Raw genomic sequence first — 22227 nt, forward strand, 5'->3', positions numbered from 1 at the left:
CTCCTCAAGCTCAGTGGGTCAGCAAACCCAGCTTCCCCAGTTAAGTGCCCAGAGGCACTCTGCTTCACAAGCCAGCCTCTTGCACAAAACCACTCTGCTTTACTCCTTGGGCTGGGAAGTCCACCACTCTGCCCCGTGCTCTGGCTCCTGATTCTGTTGCTGCTCTTCTGATGTCATGGCTGTCTTCTGGATCCAGGAGGTTCACTTATGTAGAACTCTTGGACCCAGAGGATGTGCTCCACTCCTGACTCTTGCTGCTAATGAGATTCCTCCTCCTGCTTCTCAGAGGGCTCATTTTATACACAGCAGGATGGCACTCCAGGGACTCAAGTATTTACAGGTGAATCCTATTGTATCTTCCCCCACCTTCTTACCAGACCAGTGCAGAGAAAGGTTGTTTGGTGGAAATTAGAGGCTTTGTCTAGAAGAGCCACATTAATCACTGCCCCTGCAGCTGGGTTGTAGGGGAACTAATGTAGGCCAGGGTTAATAAGATAGTGGTCCTTGTGTTATTGGACCTTATTTCTTGGTTGTTAGCAGCATCTTTGGAGGTACAGTTTTTTTCTGAAGCCCTGAGGATCCTCTGAGAGTCAATACCAATTGCTCTGAGTTTGTAAATTGATTTATAAAATGGGAGGGGGTCATATGACTTCCTATGGCTTTCCTGTTACCTTCATCCCTACCCCCATTCTTTAGCTTTTCTTGCACCAATCGTTTCTTACATAGCACATGCTGGGTTCCATAATTCAGTTGTAATGACCCCACAGAACTCACAGACAATACAAGGATTGATTAGAGAAGCTAGGAAGTTACCACAGTCAAGATCAGTAACAGTAAGAATATTGTCATTGCTCCACAGCAGCACTTCTTCAACCAGTAGCCAAGTTTCTTTCCAGTGCTCTGCCTTTCAGATATATGGTTTCTTAGCCTCTGCCTCTATGGGCCAGAAAGCCAACCTTCTGTCGTGCCTCACAATCTCATTCTCAGAACTGCTCCTCTGGTCTGTCTCATGGCCTTTTTGCCTGAGCTTCTGGTCTTGACCTGACTCCTTTGCTATGTCCCGTGGTCTGTGTGTCACAGCACCTGATAACTGTGGTCTTGGCCTCCACCACTTCAGCCTGAGATCTCAAACAGGCTCCACTGGTGGCTCATCTTGTTCCTGCTTCTGAGATAGCTCTTAAACACAAAGCAAAGGCTTTGCTGGGAGTGTGGTTTTCTTTCAGCGGACTGTGCCCCCAAGGAAACAAGGGGTGGCCATTTGTTTCACACCCTCTACTAAAGTGGACACCTAATCCTATCTGAATCCTGTCCATTAGCAAGCAAAGAACTCCCTCTAAAGTGGGATTATAGCCACAGCAATGTATAATACTTGACGTAAGAGATTATGTTCAGGGGGATCTCACTTGGTATTGTCACCCCTCATGCCAAATTAAAGTAAAAATCAGTATCATCAGTATGAGAAGACTAGACTTGTTATTTTGTTTACCTTTTTTCTCATCCCACATGCAGTACTGGAATTTAAAATTTTCATTTAAGATTTTAGTTTCAATTCCTTTTATCAATTAGAATTAAACAAAACAACAAAACACTCAAGCTCACTGTGATCAATGTATGCTGACTCATAGTGACCCTCTGTGGGTTTCTGAGACTGTGACTCATTACAAGAGTAGAAATCCCAGTCTTTCTCCTGAGGAGCTGCTGGTGGCTTTGAACTGCCGACTATGCTAATCACAGTCCAACGAGTGACTACTACACCACCAGTCAGTGTTTATTAATAAGGAAGAAATTTTTATGTTCTAGACAGAATGCTTGGGCCTGCAAAATGTCTTAATAAAATTCTAGTAAACATTTGGAAACCTATAGGTAAAAAGGTTGCTTCTTGCACTTTTCTAGAAACACTTTTTATAAAACCAATCAATGAAAACAAATATTCTGTGCTATATTTCAATGAACTGTGTCTGCTTTGTGCCCCTGTCATTCAGTGATTGGCAAAACTGAGAGTTCCGGAAACTCACAAGGTTGTTTACTACTTGGTTGTGTTTTTTTTAACCCCACCCCTCCCAGTACAGTTCTTTTGGCTAAAGAAAACATACAGTTCAGTAGTGGGAAAGAGGAAATATAAAACAAAACTTAAGATAAGGAAGGGGAAGAAATTAAAATACTTTAAGCATGTAAAATTGGAAGAATTCATTCATCCAGTAATTGTATAGCCATATGTGTGCTTTCCTCCTGCCAGGCTCTGGCTGAGGCACAGTGCTACAGATGTATAGGGCAGTGTTCCTCAGCCCTTTTCTCCTCATGATACACGGAGGAAAGTATAGTATTGTCATTGGGATTTTTTTGCCCTTCTGGACCGTCTTGAGGTCTGCACTTCTAGAACATCTGAGGTACGGTCTAGTTCCTGCCCTTGGAAAGCTTTCTTGACAGAAGGCAGCCAAGTGAACAGATTCTACAATTGGTTTTGTGTGGGAGATGGCGACAGTAGATGGCTCAGATATGGGTGCATTTCATAGCTTGGGGAAAAGAGAAAACATCCAGGTGTTACAGAATACAATATTATAACTTTATATTAATTTGTATACCTTGAAGTTATGCCTCAAATCCACTTGGATTCTAGAAGAATAGTCAGTCAGGAGTCTGGTTTCATTTATCACCTGAGATAAGGGAGTATAAATGCAGAATACTCTCTCCTGACTTGTGAATACTAATTATTAGAAAGTTTAATTCTGGCACAAGACCTGTTAAAGAGATGAAGAAACTGGAGGAAATGGACAGAAGGATGCTCTGGAGTGAATGTGACTGGTTTAGAGTAGAATATATGTTAAGTCATCCTTCCACACCCTCACTCTCACCTCCAACCCCGGAAAAAACCTTGTAATACCCTGTACTACTTCCATTATTGGATTCTGTTCAACTGTCATTCACCCTTGGATTCTTCAAGCATTTGTATTGTAAAACAGTTCATTCAGTGAATGTTACTGTCTCTCTATGGTGGTGAATGGAGGTCATTGGTGGTCTTTATCTTCAGGGAAGCATAATAATCATATACAAGGTGATGAGTGGTATGGAACTACAGAGGAGTAATGCCAGGTTGATCAAAAGATGCTCTCAGGTGGAGGAAATGCCCTGTCAACTTTAAGATTCTTAAATTGGCTAGACAAGTGAAGTGAAATCCTCAACAACTAAGGGAGCAAAGACAGTGAGGTGGGTAGAATTAGGAGGCAAAGTTTGGGGTTTTTTTTAAGAGTAAAAGCTTTTAATTAAAAATAATATGAAAGAAAATATAATTACTATAAAGTAAAGGTGGTAATAGAGGTCTGTTGTCATATTCTTTTGGAAGGCTCTTTGTCTTTAATACTTGTTATGGTTTGAATTGCAACTCCCAAAATATATGTAGAAAAACTGAGCCGTGTACTTGCAAATAGGTGTCCTGGTGGCACAGTGGTTAATGTACATGGCAGCTAACTGAAAGCTAGGCACTTGAAACCCACTAGCAGGGAAAGAGGGCAGTCTGTTTCTGTAAAGATTTCCAGTCTTGGAAACTAGGGGAGCATTCTGCTCTATCCTGAAGGGTCCATCTAAGTTGGAGTTGACTGCACAACTGTGAGTTGGGTTGGGTTGAGTTTGGGGCCTCTTCTCATCTGGTAGGGATTAATTCGCAAACCCATGGCTATAGAGTCTGTTGTGCCTCATAGTGACCTATGTAAAGTCTGTGAGATTGTCTATCATTATGGGAAAGATAGCGTCATCTTCTTTCCTCAACTGCTACCACCATCAGTTTCAAAACATTTTCTTTCTTCTGGAACTCTGTGATATTGGCTCCCCTTAATCTCTTCCCTCCCCCATCCTACCCCCCAGGAACCCTTATTATTATATTATTTATTTGTGCCATATCGTACACAATCCAGTGTATCCATTTACCTAACAGGTAAGGATTTTGCCTCGATAGCTTCAATTTTTCCCCATTTATCATGATGTTTCCCATTGTTCCAGTTGTGAGGATATAGGTCTTTTCTACATTGAGTTGTCATCCACACTGAAGGCTGGAGTCCTTGATGTTCATCATCACTCCTCACTATCAGCAAACAAGGTTGTATCATCTGCATACTACAGGCTATTAATAAGCCGTCCTCCAATCTTGATGCCACATTCTTCTTCAGATAATCCAGCTTCTCTGATTATATGCTCTGAATTCAGATAGCATTGGTAGGGGCTAGCATTGATTAATGACTGAACACTTTGGTTTCCAGCCAGGTAGGCTTTGGTTTAAGCTGCAGAGACTTTTGGGTGTTGGTCAGTTTTCCCCCGTACGCATAATAGGACCTTGGACACAAGACAGCCGTGTGTGTGTGTGTGTGTGTGTGTGTGTGTTAGGCATGAAACAACCTTCTGATCATTGTACCCTTGGGCATGAGCCCAAATATTGTACCTTTACACGCCTTCAAATTCATACCAACCTCTTTGGTGTTCAAAGAAAATACTCCCTTTTGAAAAGTTCTTTAATGTTGAGGAAGCAATAAATTTTGCAGAGTACTTAAAACAAAAGTATCCAAACTTACTGTCATCGGGTTGATACCTACTCATAGTGACCCATAGGACAGGGTAGAAGTATTCCTGTGTGATTCTGAGACTGTAAATCTTCACAGAAATAGAAAGCCTCATCTATCTCCCACAGAACCAGTGATAGTTTCAAACTGATGACTTTTCCATTAGCAACCTAACCCTTAACCACACATTGATAAGGCTCTTAAGCAGAGTACTCAAAACACAAAAACTCACTACCATGGAGTTAATGCTGATTTATAGTCATTTATAGGACAGGATAGAACTGCCCCTGTGAGTTTCCAAGCTCTGTGTTGGAGTAGAAATCCCCATGTTTCTCTTGAGAAGCTGCTGGTAGTTTCGAACTAGTGACCTTGTGGATCAAAGCCCAACACGGAACCACTAAATCCCCAAGGCTCACTTGGAGTACTAGCTCCATTTAAATTCCAAAGCAGTAGTGGATACCTGTAAAATTGGCCCTGTTTGGAAATACAGTCTTTCTTTTATGTTAATAAGATCCTGCCAGGGCAGGTGGATTCTGAACCTAAAACCTTCCGAATTATTTAAAAAGCAGAATAGACACAAACATACCCAAGGAACCCCTGGAACCCCTGGGGCTACTCATAAGGAAGGATTTCCTTGCTATAGAGCCACACCTTGGCTTCTAGACTCTTGAACTGTGAGAAAATCCATATCTGTTCTTAAAAGCTACCCACTGTGATATCCTGTGATAGAGCACCACTGAATAACTAAGATAGTTCTCCTGTGTGGTCTTTCTGTGTGAACATGCTTATTCTTAAGGTAGATCAGACATCAGTATTCCTTGTGTAAATTTAGTTCAAAATTAACTTTATTTACTAATAGAAATTTATTTTTTGACTCTAAAGAAATTTTTTTTCACAGTTGAATCTTACGTGTTTCCCTCCCCAACGTTTAGCTTATGAAGCCAAACATAAGTTGTAGTTATCTGTGGGGCGCTTCATCCAGAAGAATGCCAGAGCAGTTTGGGCACTGATAGTTGAACATTCCTCACTCACTCTTGAAGTCCGTTTTCCTAATCCAGGCTTTTAGCAGAGCATGGTTCTCCCCACCACTTCTCCCTTTATGCATTTTTTAATTTAATGGCCACAAAATAAAGCATCAAGTTGGGGAAGTAAAGAAGAATCCAGATGTTATGTGGTTTTCTGAATCAGATGCTAACTGTGGTCAGATCATCTAGTCAAGCAGCTGGTTGGTTGAGGGCTGTTGTAGGTGGGGGGGGGGGGAGAGAGACAGAACTGGGGCAGCAGTCTTGATGGAGGCGTTCCTGTTCCTCAGAGAAGACTTCTTCACAGGAATAGGAGCAGCTCTTGGACCTCATTATACTCATATACTCAATTTGTTTTTAATGTTTTGGGAGGGGAGTGGGGGCAACTCGTAAAATTAGTTTTTTTTACGGAGGAGGGGGAGTCTTATGTAAATTCTATATGGATAATAACTTTAAAAATAAGTCTATAGAGAAGGTCAATCATTGACATTCAAGGGTAGCTTTAGTACAATGAGAGGACTTCAAAAAGTTCATGGGAAAATTCTGTTACGTTTTCACCCCATTTCTCTGTAGACTTTTTGAATCCCCTCATATTTATTGTTCATAGATTACCAGCTCTTGAAAACCTAGTTTGTCTTTGTTTGGAAGTTCCCTGGAACCTGTTGGAGCATCATAGCAACATACATGCCTGTCCCATCCCAACCAAAGAAGCTCCATAGAGATAAGATAATCAATTGAGGTTTTAATTGATTATTTAAGTAAAGGTATCATTCACCTTGTGATTTTCCAATATTTAATATGGAATATTTTGCTACTGATTGGCCTCCCAGACATTTGGTGACTGTTTTCACCCCTGACCAATGAGAAAACATAGTCATTCTGAGTAGCACACGTAGGTGTCAGTTTTTTAGAGCAAGTTAAGTGCTAGAGAAAGCATAAGTGTTTTCTGTTTGCATTTCTTCAGTGGTCTTCACTGTGCAAATTTAATTATTTTTGCTTTATGAATGAAAGTAATGTATGTATCTGTTGAAATTAGATGTCATTTTTATTATGACTGCTGAGAACCCTGTGTACTTTCTGATGTGGTTTTGGATATGTATGTTTTTATACATTTTTATAAGAAAAGATTTAATGATAAAAAGTTAGAAATAGTGTATGTACTGTTTGGAAAGAGTAACATTGCCACATTGGGATCACTGCCCCAACTAACACAGTTTGTTTCCTCTTTTCTATTGCAGTGCTATATTTAACCCTGGCTTGTGACTGTTTGTGTTTACAGGATCGCCCGCGGACGTTTGACATGCACTCCCTGGAGAGCTCACTCATCGACATAATGAGAGCTGAAAACGATTCGATTAAAGGTTGGTTTAGAAATGGAATGCTTTGATTTTTGTAGCTAACTCGCAGTGTAGCATCTTTGTAATAAATCTGCTGAGCAGTGTGGCAAATATGGCTTGACACTGAGGATCCCATAAGTTCCATCCACTTTATATATGGCCCTCTTTTTTGTTAAATCATCAAACATATTTGATGGACAGCCACAGCTGGCCCATCTCAGTGCCAGTCAAAGGTACCTCAGGGGAGTACTCATTGCTCAGGGATTAGGGCAGTGGTTCTTGACCTTCTTAATGCTGCGACCCTATAATATAGTTCCTCATGTGTGGTGACCCACCCCACCCCCCAACCATAAACTTATTTTCATTGATACTTTATAGCTGTACTTTTGCTACTGTTATGAATTGGGCAACCCCTGTGAAAGGGTTGTTCGATCCCCCAAATGGGTCGTGGCCCACAGGTTGAGAACCGCTGGATTAGGAGAAACAATTAGCTGGAAAAACATGATCTGTATCCTCTCTTTTGGTATCTTAGTGTCCCACGAGAGTGACTATACAGTAGGAAGAGTTCAAATGGTTTTTGTCTATGACCAAAAGTTAAAAATGAAGCTTTAAAATTTTGAAATATTATCTGTGTTCTCCTACTTGGATTCTGATATAAATTCAGTTACTAACTAGGTACGTATGTTATCCTCAATAAGATATTCAGTGTGATTAAGCCTCCGTTCCTCACCTTTATAATAAGGGGTTTGGAACCACCCAGGCAGCTTAAAAAATAAAATACAAATGCCCAGCCCCACTACATGTCTAGGCTTGGGGTCTTATTTTCTATGTCTCAAGTAACTTTAAGGTACAGCCAGGGTTTGGAATTACCAGCCTCACTACACTCTAAAGGCCCATCCAGCTCAGTCATCCTATAATTTCATGGTAACCACCTCACAAAACCAAGTTTTTTTCTTCACAAAAATTCTAGCTGAATAGGGAACAGACTTTTGGCTGTTTCTCTCAATGAAATTGGAATGTTTGGTATATTTGGTCATCCTACTTCGGTCTGTGTGTTCATCATTCATTTGTTTATTCGTAAAAGGTTTGTGAGCCTGCTTTGTGCCCAATAGTAGAGATTTGCATGGCGACCCAAAACGGCAAGTCAGTCTGCACTTCAAGTCATGAACAGCCCAGCTGAGCTTATGTTTGGTTTATCAGCCTACTAATGCAGTAAATTTAAGGTGTTTGTCTACAGACCAGTAGTGTTGGGGGTAGGGGGCGCCGCAGGAACTTGCTTTTAATTGTGAACTGGGTGAGAGCTTACAGAGGAGCCTCCTCAGTTTTACATTCAAGAACTCATACACTTCTTGGTTCACTTCACCCAGTATAATCCCTTCAATGTACCATCCTTTAGTCCACTTCCCCTTTTTATTTCCTGGCTTCAGCCCTTCTCCTTGTGTCTAACCCTCGGTATTTTGTCCTTGGGAAAATGCTGCCCTTTGGTCTTCCATGGTTGATTATTGTAGCATGGAAGTGAGTTCAGCTGGTGACTCAAGGCTATAATGTTGCTAGTCCCACCAGTCTCTATCCAGCCAGTAAACTTGGTTTCCTTTCTGATTTTTAATTTTGTTTCACAGTTTGCTCCCATTCTATCCAGAACCTTTTAATGTAATTATTCTTTTAGAGCAGTTGGTAGTGGTAAAAAAAATTTTTTTAAATCATTCTATTGGGGGCTCATACAACTCATATCACAATCCACATATACATCCATTGTGTCAAGTGTGGTAAAAAATTTTTTTTAAGCGTGGTAAAATTTTAATGAGAGTTTTTAAAGGTATGGAGAGATGGAAAATGTGAAAAATATCACTTATCTAAAATAGTATGCCTTCAAAGTAGTTTAAAGGGCTTGACTGAATTCCTCATGGAGTGCTGATGGACAGCCCAAACCTAGATGCATGCTCCATTTCTTACAAGCATCTGTCATTCGTTAGGAAAGATGACATCCAACTCAGAATTGGCTTTATTTCTGCCGCTTTTTTTTTGCAATCTGACCTTGAGTAGTCATTCAGTCTCTTTGGTCTTTTGTTTTTTCATCAGCAGGAGGAGGACAGTCCAAGGTCCTTTCTAGCTTCAGAAAACATTACCCACACTCTTAAAAAAGCAGCTAAAGCAGAAATTTGAGTAAGACCCATAGATTGTAACCATTGCTAGTTTCCTGACTTTGTAATATAGTTGTGTACGGTGTTTTCATCGAGGGATCCCGGGTGAAGGCTGTACAGGGATCTCTACTATTTGCCGTGAATCCATAATTAGTTCAAAATGAAAGTGAAATCCAAGAAAAAGTAGCTAAAAACAGTAATATTCATGTATTTGTTCCTTCTACAATCATTTTTAAAGAGCTGTCTATGTACTAGATACTAAGGATAATGAATAATCAGAGTTCATTTACACGAATACTTATGGTTTTTATCAGAGAAAACACAGTTTAGAAATAGCAGCAGGTATAATGAAGAGTTTGTTATGTGATTCATCTAAGATGCAGCCCTCTAACTAATACTTAGGTTAAGTATAATTGTTTATACACATTCTTCCAAAAGGCCTATCAATAGGATTCCCCTGGTTTATCAAGACATCTCTCAGGTTAATTTTTTCCTTTCCTTGTTTACTAAATAGATTTTTGTGTTGGTTTCTCTCTTCATGCTGTGCTCACTTAAATTTTGTCTTGCCAATTTTCACCTAATTATGTTTCTTTAAGTTAGTTTTGTAGCTTAGAAAGCCAAACTCATTGGCATGGAGTCAATGCTGACTCTTAGTGACTCTTCTGTGAGTTTCTGAGACTGTACTTGATTCTAGGAGTAGAAAGTCCAGCAGCGACATGAGCTGCTGGTGGTTTTGAATTGTCAGCCATATGGATCAAAGCCCAATGTGAAATCCTTTTATAAGGGTAATCAAAAGTTAAATCATATGACAGAAAAATTAGACCTGAGTTACCTAGTCTGGGAACATAAAGGCTATATAAAATTGTGATTAATGAAAGACAACATAACAGAATGGAACATGAGTTTTGGAATTATATAGGCCTAGATTAAAAAAGGTAGAGCCCTGATGGGGCAGTGGGTCACTGATGGAAAGATTGGCCACTTGAGCCTACCATCCTTCTCTGTGAGGGCAAGATGAACCACTCTGCTCCCCCACCCCCCAAAAACCCTATAGAGTCTCAAACCCTCTGGATCAGTTCTGTTCTGTCCTTTAGGGTGGCTATGAGTTGGAGTTGACCTGAGGGCCACAGGTAGTAAGTGGGATTCAAAAGTCTACTCAGTCGTTACAATTGCTCATGGTTGTGAGGATTAAATGATATGTCTATAGAATTCAACATACTACCTTGCTCATAGTAGGCACTGAATTAAAAGGTATGCAGTGTGTTATTGCTCAACAGCTATAGGTTTGTTTTTATCCTTATCACCAGAAAGTCCATTTCAAATGAGCTGTTTAGATTGAAATGTCAAGCTAACTTAAATAAGCTCAATGACTCTTGTGTGTTTTTATCCTTCAAAGACCAATAAAGAATTCACAAATGAGTAAATGAGTGCATGGCCCTAACATGCAAGATCATAGTTACACCATGATTATTAATTTATATCATCATAGACAATCACTACTAAAAAGATAGCTTTGCTCAGGGGAATACTTAGTTTCTTATTAACTTCCTTCTGATTTTGATAGCTGTTTTTTGGAGCAGGGCTTCTATTATAAGCTTTTGTGATAATAAAAGTTGAGCACCTAAAAAACAGCACATTTTGAAGTAAATATCTAAATCTGCCTATTCATTTTGAAAAAGAGTAAGCAACCTCCCATGGGCTACTTTTCCCCCCTAGTAACAGAAAATGAGCACTAAGTCTGTGACTGGTGGCAATCAGTGTACTGTTAGGCGCTATCCAGTCTCGGTTCAACTCAAAGACCCCATGACAGAGGGGAACTACTGCATAGGGCTTTCCCATTGGCACAGTGGCTCCAGCTCTCAGCTGCCAACCAAAAGACCAGTGGTTCAGACTCACCATCCATCAAGATTACAGTCTTCAAAACCCTGTGGGGTGGTTCTCTGTCCTCTAAAGTCCCTCTGAGTTTGGAATCCACTTGACAGTAGTTAGGTTTGGTTTGGGTTAATCTTGGTAGGAGGAGAGCACCAGTTCTTTCTCCCTTGGAGCCACCTGGGTGGGCTTAACTGTTAACCTTTCGCTTAGCTGCTAAGCACTTGACCACTGTGCCACCAGGGCTCCTTTAGAGAACAATAATCTCTTAGAAGAAAAAAGAGTAAAAAATTCAATGAAAAGGATTCATATGAAAATTTTAAAAGCTCTGTCACTTGAGGGCAAATTTTACATTTGACTATGCTTTTGTGATAAAAATTTTTGTATTAATATATATATTCTGAGTGACTCCATTTACACTTACCTTTTATTTGCAGTTTCTTAAAGATAGGCAGTTTGTGTGTGGGCATGTTTAAATAGTTAGAGACTTAAAATTAGTCTAAGAATTATATAGTGAATGAATTTATGTGGTTATATTATCAATTTTTATAATTAAAAAATTCCCCTAAATGTTATGGGATCTAAATCTTTCTTTTGCCATCATATCTTAATATGTTTAAGAATCTTCAGCTACTTTTTGCATTTCTTAACAAATAAGTATGTTGTTGATTCCAACCAGTTGGTTGGAAACCTGTCATTTAAAGCAAACAAAAATCAAATACTCAGATGATTACTTTGCTCTCATTTCAAAATTTATATGAGTCTTTTCATGGTTTATTTTTTTTTCAGTGTTTTCTGAGAATGCTGACTGTTGTCCTTTCCTTCATGTCCAGGGGTGTCACTCTATGAGGCGGAAAAGGGTGCTTGCCACATCTTATCTCCACGTTCTTTCTCTGGTCAGCTCTCTCTTGTCTGCCTGTTATTTTTACCCATGCGATTGAGTAGTGCCTTCTCCGCAACCACCAGCCAGTGACAATCTGCAGAAGCTCTTCCCCAGAGACCCATTTCATTTTCTCTCCCTCACCCCCAGGCTCATAAGCTCAGAACCTAAGCTAGAAACCGACTTTGAATTTCCATCTCCCGGGTGGCGGATTGTACACAGCTGCAAAATTATTAAGCTTATGAAGTATTTTCTTCACCTGGGCAGAAAGATCTCCTTTTATCGTTGTAGATACCAAGATGATTATTTGGGGAATATTGTAACTTACTGGGGTTTTTTCCTGGCCTGTGAAATTGGTACTTACTGCTTCAAAGTACAGCAGCATAAAATAGATTAAAACCACATGCGAGAACATCTGTTTCCAGCCTCCTGAAGCACAGGCTGGCCACAGTCAGAGGGCCACAGAGCTGTTATATTCAGTGGATAGTAAGACGGACCTCTGAAAATTCAAAAGCTTCTTCTTTTTTCTTCCCTGTATGTGAATGAAATAAAGGAATTAGACAGAAACCAAGACACAGTAATTTATGGAATGGAGAGAGGAAGAAGAAGAAGAAGAACAAGAAGAGAGAGAGAGAGAGAGAGAGAGCTTGCTAACAAATGTCAGACTGAGTTAGAACAATCCACAGTTTCATAATAGTGGTTGAGTGTTTTAGATCCTATATATATGAAAACAATTTAATCTCCAACTTGTTTCATTCCATAGAAAGCCAAAATGGGACAGTGAACAAAGGCAATTTATAAATTGTCAAAACATTATGTTCTGCAGATATTAATTAACTAAATGGTGAGTCAGAATATCATATCGCTGCCCCCACCCCCGAGTATTGTGAAAATGGAATCTCTTTTCTCTTAATATAGTGGTAGCATGTGTCTTGCTTTCAATTTTTGAGCTCAGCATATCCATCATCACAGTCCCTCCAAGTTTTCAGGCATTTCAAGTACTTCATTGTAATTGGAGCAATAGTTATTGCATTTAGAAATGCAAGTTAGTTGCTTGAGTGCCCATCGTTTGCATATCCCACGGTGCCCCAGCAGCCTATTGCATATGTAGTGTGTGTGCTGGGAGCACTGCTGTCTCCCTTGCTTCATGCATTCATTTCATGAACTGACTTCAAGAGCTAGTCATCTGTTCTCAAATGCTCTTCTAAATTCTTTGCTGGCTGAAGGTGTATGTGACCTTGCCTTTTCAAAATATTTTGTGAACATGTTAAATTTGGGGACCCACTCCCACCCTGCCACACAGTCACTATTTTTCATTGCTGTGCATTTGTTTGAAACAAATGCTTAAAGGAGCGAGCGAGTGATGATTCCATCTGTGCCTCTTTTCTCTGTTGCTAAGCAAAAGAATTTATAATAGCTCGTCTAGAACAAAATCATGCACATCAGTTGAAAGTGTAGTACACAGAGCCTGTGTACTAAAAGTTAATTTTATGAAATAATTTCATATAAGAGTTTCTTAATATTTTTAAATGAAAGAAACATCCTAAAATAGCTTCTGTTACTCTAAAATTAGAACATTTATTTAAAACTGTGTTTGGGTATAGGGTATCCCTTCTTATAATATTTAGCCTTTTTTCCAGTTAAATGGCTTTGCCTTTGGCATTTTGAGAAAGCACTTGTATACCTAGCTCTCAGCCTGCCCCCACTGACCCTCTCTCTGCTCTTACCACAGCTTGTTTACAGGATGGACAATTTTCTGTCAGGGCCATTTAATGGGGCATGGCATAAGGTACCATAAAGAAGAAATGGATAATGCAAACTAGCTAATTTTACTTGGGGGCATAATCAAATTTCTTCTCCCCAGTAAATGACTATTACGTGGTATTGAATGTCTTCTGGCTGATTGCTGGATCTTTGAGTATTACCAGTCTGCCCATAGGATTCAGAGCCAGCCAGGCAGCTGCACCCTGCCAGGCAGGAGGAGCTTTCCAGAATCTGGTGGTTCCTGCTGGCTCTGTTTGGATGGTACCAAGCAATTCAAAGCTGCATACAAGGGGGAGGGAGCCAAGGTGTCTCAAGAGCGGAAAGTTACCTTCCTTCTGGAAGCTTCATGAATAATGGAGTAAAGTACACAGCTAAGAATATTGTGAAGAGTGGGTTACAGTGAACTGTAGGTGTGGCAGTTTAGAAACTGGGCGAGTGTCTCCTCCCCCTGTTCGCCACCTTCCCAGACTGCCAAGGTGGAACATCCTAAACAGTCTTCCTCCCTTGCAAACTGTGCTTAATGATGCTGAATGGTGGGACCTGGGCTTCTGTGCAGAGGTAACTTCTTTTGTGAGGGTGAAAGGCAAAGACAAAGGACTGTGGTATGATGGTCTTTGTGTTCCTGGCTCAAAGTGTAGCCCTAATTTGGAACCTATGTCATGATGTCTTCTTTCTGCTTTGCTTTTGGTCAGAATTGGTTGGAGTCCTCCGGCAGCCCCCCCCCCCCCACCTTTAGGCAGAGCTTGAAAATGTGAATCACTCAGATTAGGCTCTGATTGATGGTTGTTGCTGTTGTTGTTTGTGTTAAGGAAGGGCAGGGGAGAGAAGGACAGGAGTACCTAGAAGGGAAACCAGCAGGGTGGTTTTGATGGGATCATGGGCTTGGGTTGAAACTTTTATTCTGGCCTCTGAACTGGTAGTTGATGAGCTTCCAGATCCTGCTCAGCTCTGTTTACATAACATGCCCTCCAGCTTCCTCACACTCATCAGGAACTACTTGATGCTCATTTTTATTGGTACTCAAAATCATGTACCCAGTTGTCCCCAAGGGATAATTTATCTTATGCCATCCATGATTGTGTTTCCCTAAAAGCAGTCACTTTAAGTTAATGCTGAAGACTGAGCACAGAGAATCTTCTTTTGAACCCATAGATTGTAAAAGTTGGTTGTAACTCTGCTTTTACCTGGGCATGAGGCAAGGTGGAGGTAGAGGGCATAGGGGAGGGAGGGGAAAGGCATGGAATTATGGGATTTGTAAGTTAAAACTCCTAAGCATTTCTTTGAAAGATTCTCTTAAAATGTTCTTTTAAGTTGTATTAAGACTTGCTTGCTTTATGGCTGTGATGACTTACTTATGTTTGGATATGGGTTCGGGTTCAGGGCAGAGGTTGTTAAGGAATGCACTCAGCTATCACTGCTGTCCAGTCAATTACAACCCATAGGACAGGGAAGAACAGCCCCCATGGGTTTCCAACGGTATAAATCTTTACAAGAGCAGAAATATTCACCATTCTCAAGAGGAACTGGCTGGTGGTTTTGAACTGCTGACCTTGTGGTTAACAGCCCAATGTGAAGCCCACGATGCCACCAGGGCTTCTTAGGAATACACAAGATGTAGTAATTAGACATTTAGACATAAATCAGAGATCAGGATTTAGATCAGTAATCAGATAACAAATTAGCAAGGACTTATCTTTGCAGTTTCGAAAATATCCATTTTACATTGTGACTAGAGAAAACTCTTACTAGTCTTCATTTGGAAATGAAATTGGAATGGCATTTAAATAGTAAAATTTTCAGGCTTACCAGGAACTTTGTCGATGATGAATATTAGGATCCTCTTCTGAAAGAATGAAAGGAGGCTCAGAACATTTCAGAGATCTATTTTCCACATGTTCTGCATCCCAATTAATACATTATGCACCTATTGATAATGTCAGTTCCCTTTACTTGTTTGTCTATTTCTCTTCTTTCTGCCTTACTGTCAAATTCCAGAGGTGACTTTAGCGATCTCGTTTTCTCACTGCTCCTAGGACAGCTGTATGCACTAATATATGCTTAGTAAATGTCCCTTTGATGATGAAGTATTAAAATAGGGAGTTGTCTTTGAAAGTTTTAAGGCTTTCCTTGATCCTGTTGCATAACTTTATCCTCTGCTGACTGTGGGGAAAGGGGAAGCAACACCACTTGATTCATGGCTGTCATAAAAAATGTCCACGATGGTCTTTGCATGCCATTTAACAACAGGAAGGAAGCAGTTGCACAGTTTACCACAAGATGATTACTTCCTGATATGCATGGAATTTCTACCTGAACATCATATACAGTTGCTTCATTTGTTAGCGGTATATGCCTGATTTGTGAAAAGAGGGACAAAAGAGAAATGTGCTGCTGGTCGGCGGTTCAAATGAGTATTTTGTAATTAGTTCTAATCTGGTTACACTTTTAATCAGAAACTGAGATGGCTAGGCTGCCTCTCAGCCTCATTGTTCAGTTTAATAGTCTGGCTTTTCAGTTCAGTCCCATACCAATACACTGAGTTCTAAAAGCAAGGCTTTGTTTTATTCCACCTATTACTTGGTAACCAGTCAATTAAGAACATTGGTGGAACTCTGGAGGTAAGGAGGTTATATAATCTCTTTGGAATCCAGTTGGGTCTGCCAGTTGGGAAAGAAGAGGAAAATTCAACCAATTAGGAGATTTTTCATTCTTTAGAAGCTAGTAATAAAGGACACAGAGCAACCATGATTCGTTGAGACATAAAGAGGTTACAAAACCAATTTAACTTCTACTGAATATAAGTGTTTCCTGTAATATATTCTGAACCATAAATGTCTGGCAGGGCTGATGAAATATTGTGTCGTGTGGAGTTGACTTTGACTGTAGCCCCCAGTGTGACAGAGTAGAACTGGTTCATGGGGTTTTCAATACTTTACTGTAGGAGGTCACCAGGTCTTTTCTCAAACTACCCTCCTTTTGGTTAGCAGCGAAGCACATAACCATTGACCTCCAGTGCTCCTTCAGTTGCTTGAAAAGTCACTTGATGGCTGTATTGTCAATAACCAGCTTACTATACCACCCCCTGTTTGGGGGCATTGAATCTTAACTCACAGTGACCCATATGAGTAGAACTGTGCTCTGTAAGTTTGGAAATCACCAGTTCTTTCTTTGCAGGGTCCAGTAGGGTTGGACTTCAGCCTCCAACCTGCCAAACAATTCAGATACCTATTGAGTGTTAACATTCGTACCACCCTGGGACTCTTAGCACACCAAAGACTTTCCCAAATGTTAAGAAATGAAAGCGAGAGAAACCTTTAGACTGTGTTTCACCTGACTCTGTCACTGGAAGATATGTGGTGGCAGGCTGGCCATGTTTTTCTTTACCACCGTTTTCTCACTTATAAACTGAGGGTACATTTCATGATTTTTAAATTGTTCTATAGAATATCTCGGGACATTCACATTCCTAAATGACAAAATTAAAAGTCTATCTAGTTTAATGGCTGAATGTAGTACCTGGATATCATGTGAGTCGGAGTGTGATAGTATTTAGTAATGACTACTTTGTAAAGGAAAATGACTAGAGCACAATCATATTTACTCAGTCGAGTGAAGGTGGACTTCCAGAACACATCTTTCTTTCAGCAGGTAAGCCTAGAAGCAGTTGTTTAAACATGGTCTTGCAAAATGTTTCATTGCTCACTGTGGACTCTGGGCCTCTTCAGCCTGGAGATTTCTTGGAAGAGGCCTGTGACTCCTTTAGTGACCAAGCATTCCAGTTAGATGAGAGCAATGTCACTTACTATGCATGATTATCTTCCAAAATATGTGGATGGTGAGGTCATGTCATTAAAATACATGTGAAGGTATTGCTGAAACCACAGTGGCCTTTTGTTATTGAGCTTGTGTTGTTTGACCCTTGTTCTTGAGTGGGAGTATATGGACTATGCAGTTATCATGGAGTGAACCTCTAATTTGGGGCCAAAGGAGTTTCTAACAATATAAAATATCATGCAACTAGAGAATGTCTTCTTAGTTTGTCTGGGCTCCTGTAATTAGAACATTCTTCATTATTGTAAAAACATGACATAGTGTGAAATACAATTTAATATAAGAAATGAGAAGGAAGAGGTCAAAGAGGACTGGGCAGGGCACCTACAAAACCCAACTTGTCATCTTTACCCAGAACAGTTTGGAGCTTCATCTCTGGCATCCAAAACCATCTTTTTTCCCTTGTCAGGCAGGGTGAGGAATGTGGGCCGGTAGGTTCCACCCTGCCTTATGCCAGGGAGCAAGGGCAGCTAATGGAGTTGGGTAACATGGCAGCACTTGTTAGGAAGGAGAAACAGGTACTACAGCCATCTCTAAGCCTCAGTGGCATGTAATTATCTTACATTTTGGCTTCCTCTCATGCAGCCAGCCCTTGGAGGTGTTGCAAGTATAGTACCAGACCACAGCAATAAAGCGATTCACACACCTTTTTGTTGTTCTTTCTCAGTGCGTGTAAATCTTATGTTTGCACTGTCCTGCTGTCTATTAAGTGTACAGTACCATTATGCAAGGGTTCGAAGTTTTGTGAGAGTGACCAGAAAGTGGCACTGAGACAGGAAGTGAGCACATGCTGCGGGAAAGCGGTGCTGATAGCCTTGCTCCACACTGGGTTGCCACGGACCTTCCATTGGTCAGAAAGGCAGTGTCTGTAGAGCACACTAGAATGAAGTGCCCTCACATCAGGCATGCCTGTGCTCCATTTCCACCGACACTTGCATCCATTCCACCTATCAAGCAGCTGTAGACTGAAGGACGCATTTGGTGATGGTGGTTAAATGAGGTCTTTGATGTGATCTTTTTACCCAGGTTTTTTTGAAAAAAATCTGTAGGAGCTCGTTTCCCCTTAATGTTCTGAGGAATTGCTACTTTTGCCCGTCTTCTTTGGAGAAGCCACTTGGAAAAGCTTCTCAGGGTGGTTTCTACCCCAGATGGTGGTTGTGTCCAGCAAAGACGCCCCTCCTTTGTCCTTTTGCACAAGACCTGTGAGTGGATTGACTTCCCATGGGCTTATAATGGCTGGGTGGGCCATAATATTGCAAGGAATTGGTCAATGCGCTATTCAAATATTGGCTTGAAAAATTCACCATCTTAAGATTGTGGTGCACGAAGAGGACTAATTGGTTTGTGGTCCTGCTGGCCAGGCCAGGCCAGGCCTTGAAATTAACAAGGAGTTTGCTTATGTAAGTGGCCAGCCCCCACGTAGTTCTTTAAAGAGAGATAGAAGATGTGAGGTGAGAACGTCAAGACCAAGAAGAGCCTGGAGCACATTATTTCAGACCTGGGGTTTTTGTGAGGATCAGCCTAAAAGAATAGGTCAAGAGCTGGAACACTTCTGGCAAGGGGCCCATTGGCAGAGAGCTAGCCGTGATAGGTCTGGAAGAGGAGCCCAGCAGCAGAGCCAATGGTGACAACAGAAAGCTGCTGCTAGGAGGGCAGGTAGCAGCAGAAAGGCCACCACTCGGGAAGCCTGAGGCAGAGGGACAGGCCATTCAGAGCTGAGAAATGCAGTTGCAGAGCCAAGGAGGGAGCTGCCTGGATTGGTAGCTGACCTGACTGATGAAGGTGATTCTCTCATGAGTTGTGTGGCCTCTATTGTATCTTATTCTGAGTTATCTCTGTTAAAAGTGCTGTTTTCGAATTCTTTTAGTATTGCACTGAATTATTGAACCCCACTAAGAAGTAGAGTCTTGTGGAATGGGGCTGGGGAGCGGTTAGTATCAAAAACAGTGAAATTGGAGAGTGGAGGTATGTCTGTCTTGTACCTCATAGGAACTGGCTTTTGATTAATCCTAACTCTTAGTCCTCAGAAATTTAGCCAGTTCCTTATTCTCCACTACAATGATAGATTACATTTTTTCCCTGTAAAGTAAACCTGGACATGATCCTTAGAGAAGGCAGTCTTACTAACCAGTTCCAAGAAAAAGGACACGTCCTTGTGAGACCATTTCTATTTCAATTAACCTTTTATATATCAGGGAGATGCAGGAACTTTTTAAAGTCACTCTGCTGGCTGGTACATAGATGGTCCAGACAGGCTCAGCCTACTGGCTTAATAGCTTAGCTATTAATTGTGAGCCTTTCAGGGGAATGCACTTGTCATAATTTGAACATATTCTGCTTTGTTAAGATGCTTTTGATAGACAGTAGATGGTCAAATATCTTAATTTCTATCCAGGAGACTGAGTATAGAATTTGAAATCTCTATTTTATCATTCTAATCTTTGTAAAATAGTCAGATCTTATACCACCTACTTTCCTGTTGAAGAGAGTCTCTTGTTAGAGTGCAGAGGGCAAAATAGAATCCCCGAAAGCACTTTTCCGAGCTGACTTGTTCGCTCCCTTTTTCTGATTCATTAAGTCTGTCTTGGGACCTAAGCTTGTGTATTAGCCAAGTGATTACAATGTGCTTCTCTGCCTCCCACTTCTACCCTGTACTTTCAGATCCACTTTCTCATTCTCTGCCATTGAATCAATACCAACTCATAGTGACCCTATACGATAGGTCAGAACTCCCCTGGTGCGTTTCTTTATGGTAGCTCTTTATGGGATTATATAGTTCCATCTTTCTCCTGCAGAGCAACTGGTAATTTCAAACTGCTGACCTTTTAGATCACAACTCAACTTGTAAGCACTTTGCCACTTGGGCCCCCACTGAGATGTACGGAAATTCTAAAGCATTTTGAAATTATTCATACAAGAAATAAAGATGTAGCATCTACTGTGTGCTGGGCACAATTTTTAGAGTGCTGGCAGATGCTAGGGAGTAAAAGCAAAGACCCCTGGCCTCATGCAGCTTATCTTCCAAATTAGCTGATATCTTCTAAACAGCCTGTTTATTATTTTATTTTAACATCTGAAAAATGAGATGATAGCAGAAAGTAGTAGCTGGGACTTGTGAGAAGTAGACAAGGTGATATAATAAATAGATCAACAAGAAATTAATGTACACACTTCATTAAGGTTCAAATAAGTCGTAAGAATTTATATTAAGTGGTTAGAGTTGATGATAGATATGTATGCAGAAAACTAGCTATGAAGTTAATGATGCTTTGGGGTTTGTGATTTAAGTAACAGTTTTCAAGTGGCCAAGTTGATATAATGGTTACGTTCTTACTTGCTAACCCAAAGGCAGTTCAGATGGTTCCAAGGGAATAAGGCCTGCATCTGGATAACCATCGCTACAACACCCAAGAAAACCTTATGGGGAGTTCTGTTCTGTCAAGTGGAGTCGCTGTTCTAGACTCGGTGTCTAATAATAACCAGTTTTAAGGGTGATGTTTCATCAGCATAGGAGTAGTACTCTTCAATATATTAGCTATCAGTGAACAAATCACTCCTCTTTTTGGTTTCTATAGTCAGCCGGTGAAAGATCTTTGATTCTTTTTAACATTTTGTTGGGAACTCTTATAGATACTATAGCAATCCATCAATCAATCATATCAAGTGAACTTGTACATATATTGTCATCATTTTCAAAACATTATCTTTCTACTTGAATCTGTTGATGTCAGATCTTTTTTAAGATGTGTTTCTCTTCAAATGTTTTAATTCTAAAGGGTTTTTTTTGGTCATTTGTCCATGGTCTCTAGGGATTTAATTTGTTTGTCATGATTTTCTTTTATACTCATATTACTACAGAAAGTCATTTCTCAAAATCATTTTTACCTTGGGATCAGTTTCAGAATTATTTATGCTTATGTGCTAGCTCTTTAAAAATGTGCCTCTTAGAACACATGCTTTTATCGATCATCTTTGTAGGTAGAATTTTAATTTACTACCTGAACTTCCCTTTTCCCCTGGATAACTCAAAATTTTTTTTCTATGATCGATAGGTCTGGTTTTCCCCCCCACTTTTCTTTCCATTATGTTCAGTTTTTTTTAAAGTGACTTTGGCTGATTTCAGTTGGACAAAAACGGCCTCATTTTCTAAAGCTTAGAAACCTCCTTAATCACTGGTCTCACAACGTCCTCGTAAAGCAAGTTGTCGCGTTGCGGTCTGGCCTCTAAGTGCAGCATCCAGAGTGGGAAGGCGGCTGGCAGGGACACAAATAGCCTTCCTGCTTGCTGGCTTCTTGTTAGCTTGACTGGCAGTAGGAAATCTTTTGAATTCCTTAATTGGATCAGCTCCTTGCTCCTTTTTTTCCCCTTTCTTCTTCTTTCCTCAAGATATTCCTTCTGCCTGAAATCCTTAGAAGCTTTTAGATCTTGCCACTTTGCACCTGCTCATCTCCACCTTTCCTTTATGGAAGACCCTCCCCCATCAGTAGGAACATATCCTATTTACTTTCTTAGAGATAAATGTTAGTTTTGTCACAGTTACAATCCTTTCTGACTATCATCTCACAATTAAAACATTAAATTTGAGTGTGGGATACAAAAGAAGTATCCTTGGTAACATTAGAAGGAAAAAAATAAGTTGGATTTTCAAGAGTTTTTTGTTTTGTTTTGATTTTACTTTTAAAAAACTAATAGAAAATTGCCAGTGTATCTATTATAAAGGTAAAGGATTTGGTGTTTTTTTTTTGTTTTTTTTTTCTTTCTGTCATCTCTCTATCAGAGTAATATCCAAAGGACATAACAATAAAACTCTCATTCTTTGCAGTTCACTATCCCTCA

At 40.3% G+C, this 22227-nt stretch overlaps 1 protein-coding gene across 3 annotated transcripts in view; it reads left to right on the top strand.

The window, feature by feature from the left end:
* The window catches only part of CPEB4 (cytoplasmic polyadenylation element binding protein 4), a 96071-nt gene that overhangs the window by 21823 nt on the left and 52021 nt on the right, over window positions 1-22227 (top strand). For all 3 annotated transcript variants that reach the window (XM_075541972.1, XM_075541970.1, XM_075541971.1), the window contains exon 2: window positions 6849-6930. In XM_075541972.1, the coding sequence (XP_075398087.1) occupies window positions 6849-6930 (82 nt within the window). The remainder of the gene's footprint in view (window positions 1-6848; window positions 6931-22227) is intronic.

This window comes from Tenrec ecaudatus, chromosome 2, assembly GCF_050624435.1.
Source record: "Tenrec ecaudatus isolate mTenEca1 chromosome 2, mTenEca1.hap1, whole genome shotgun sequence".
Taxonomy (NCBI): Eukaryota; Metazoa; Chordata; class Mammalia; order Afrosoricida; family Tenrecidae; genus Tenrec; species Tenrec ecaudatus.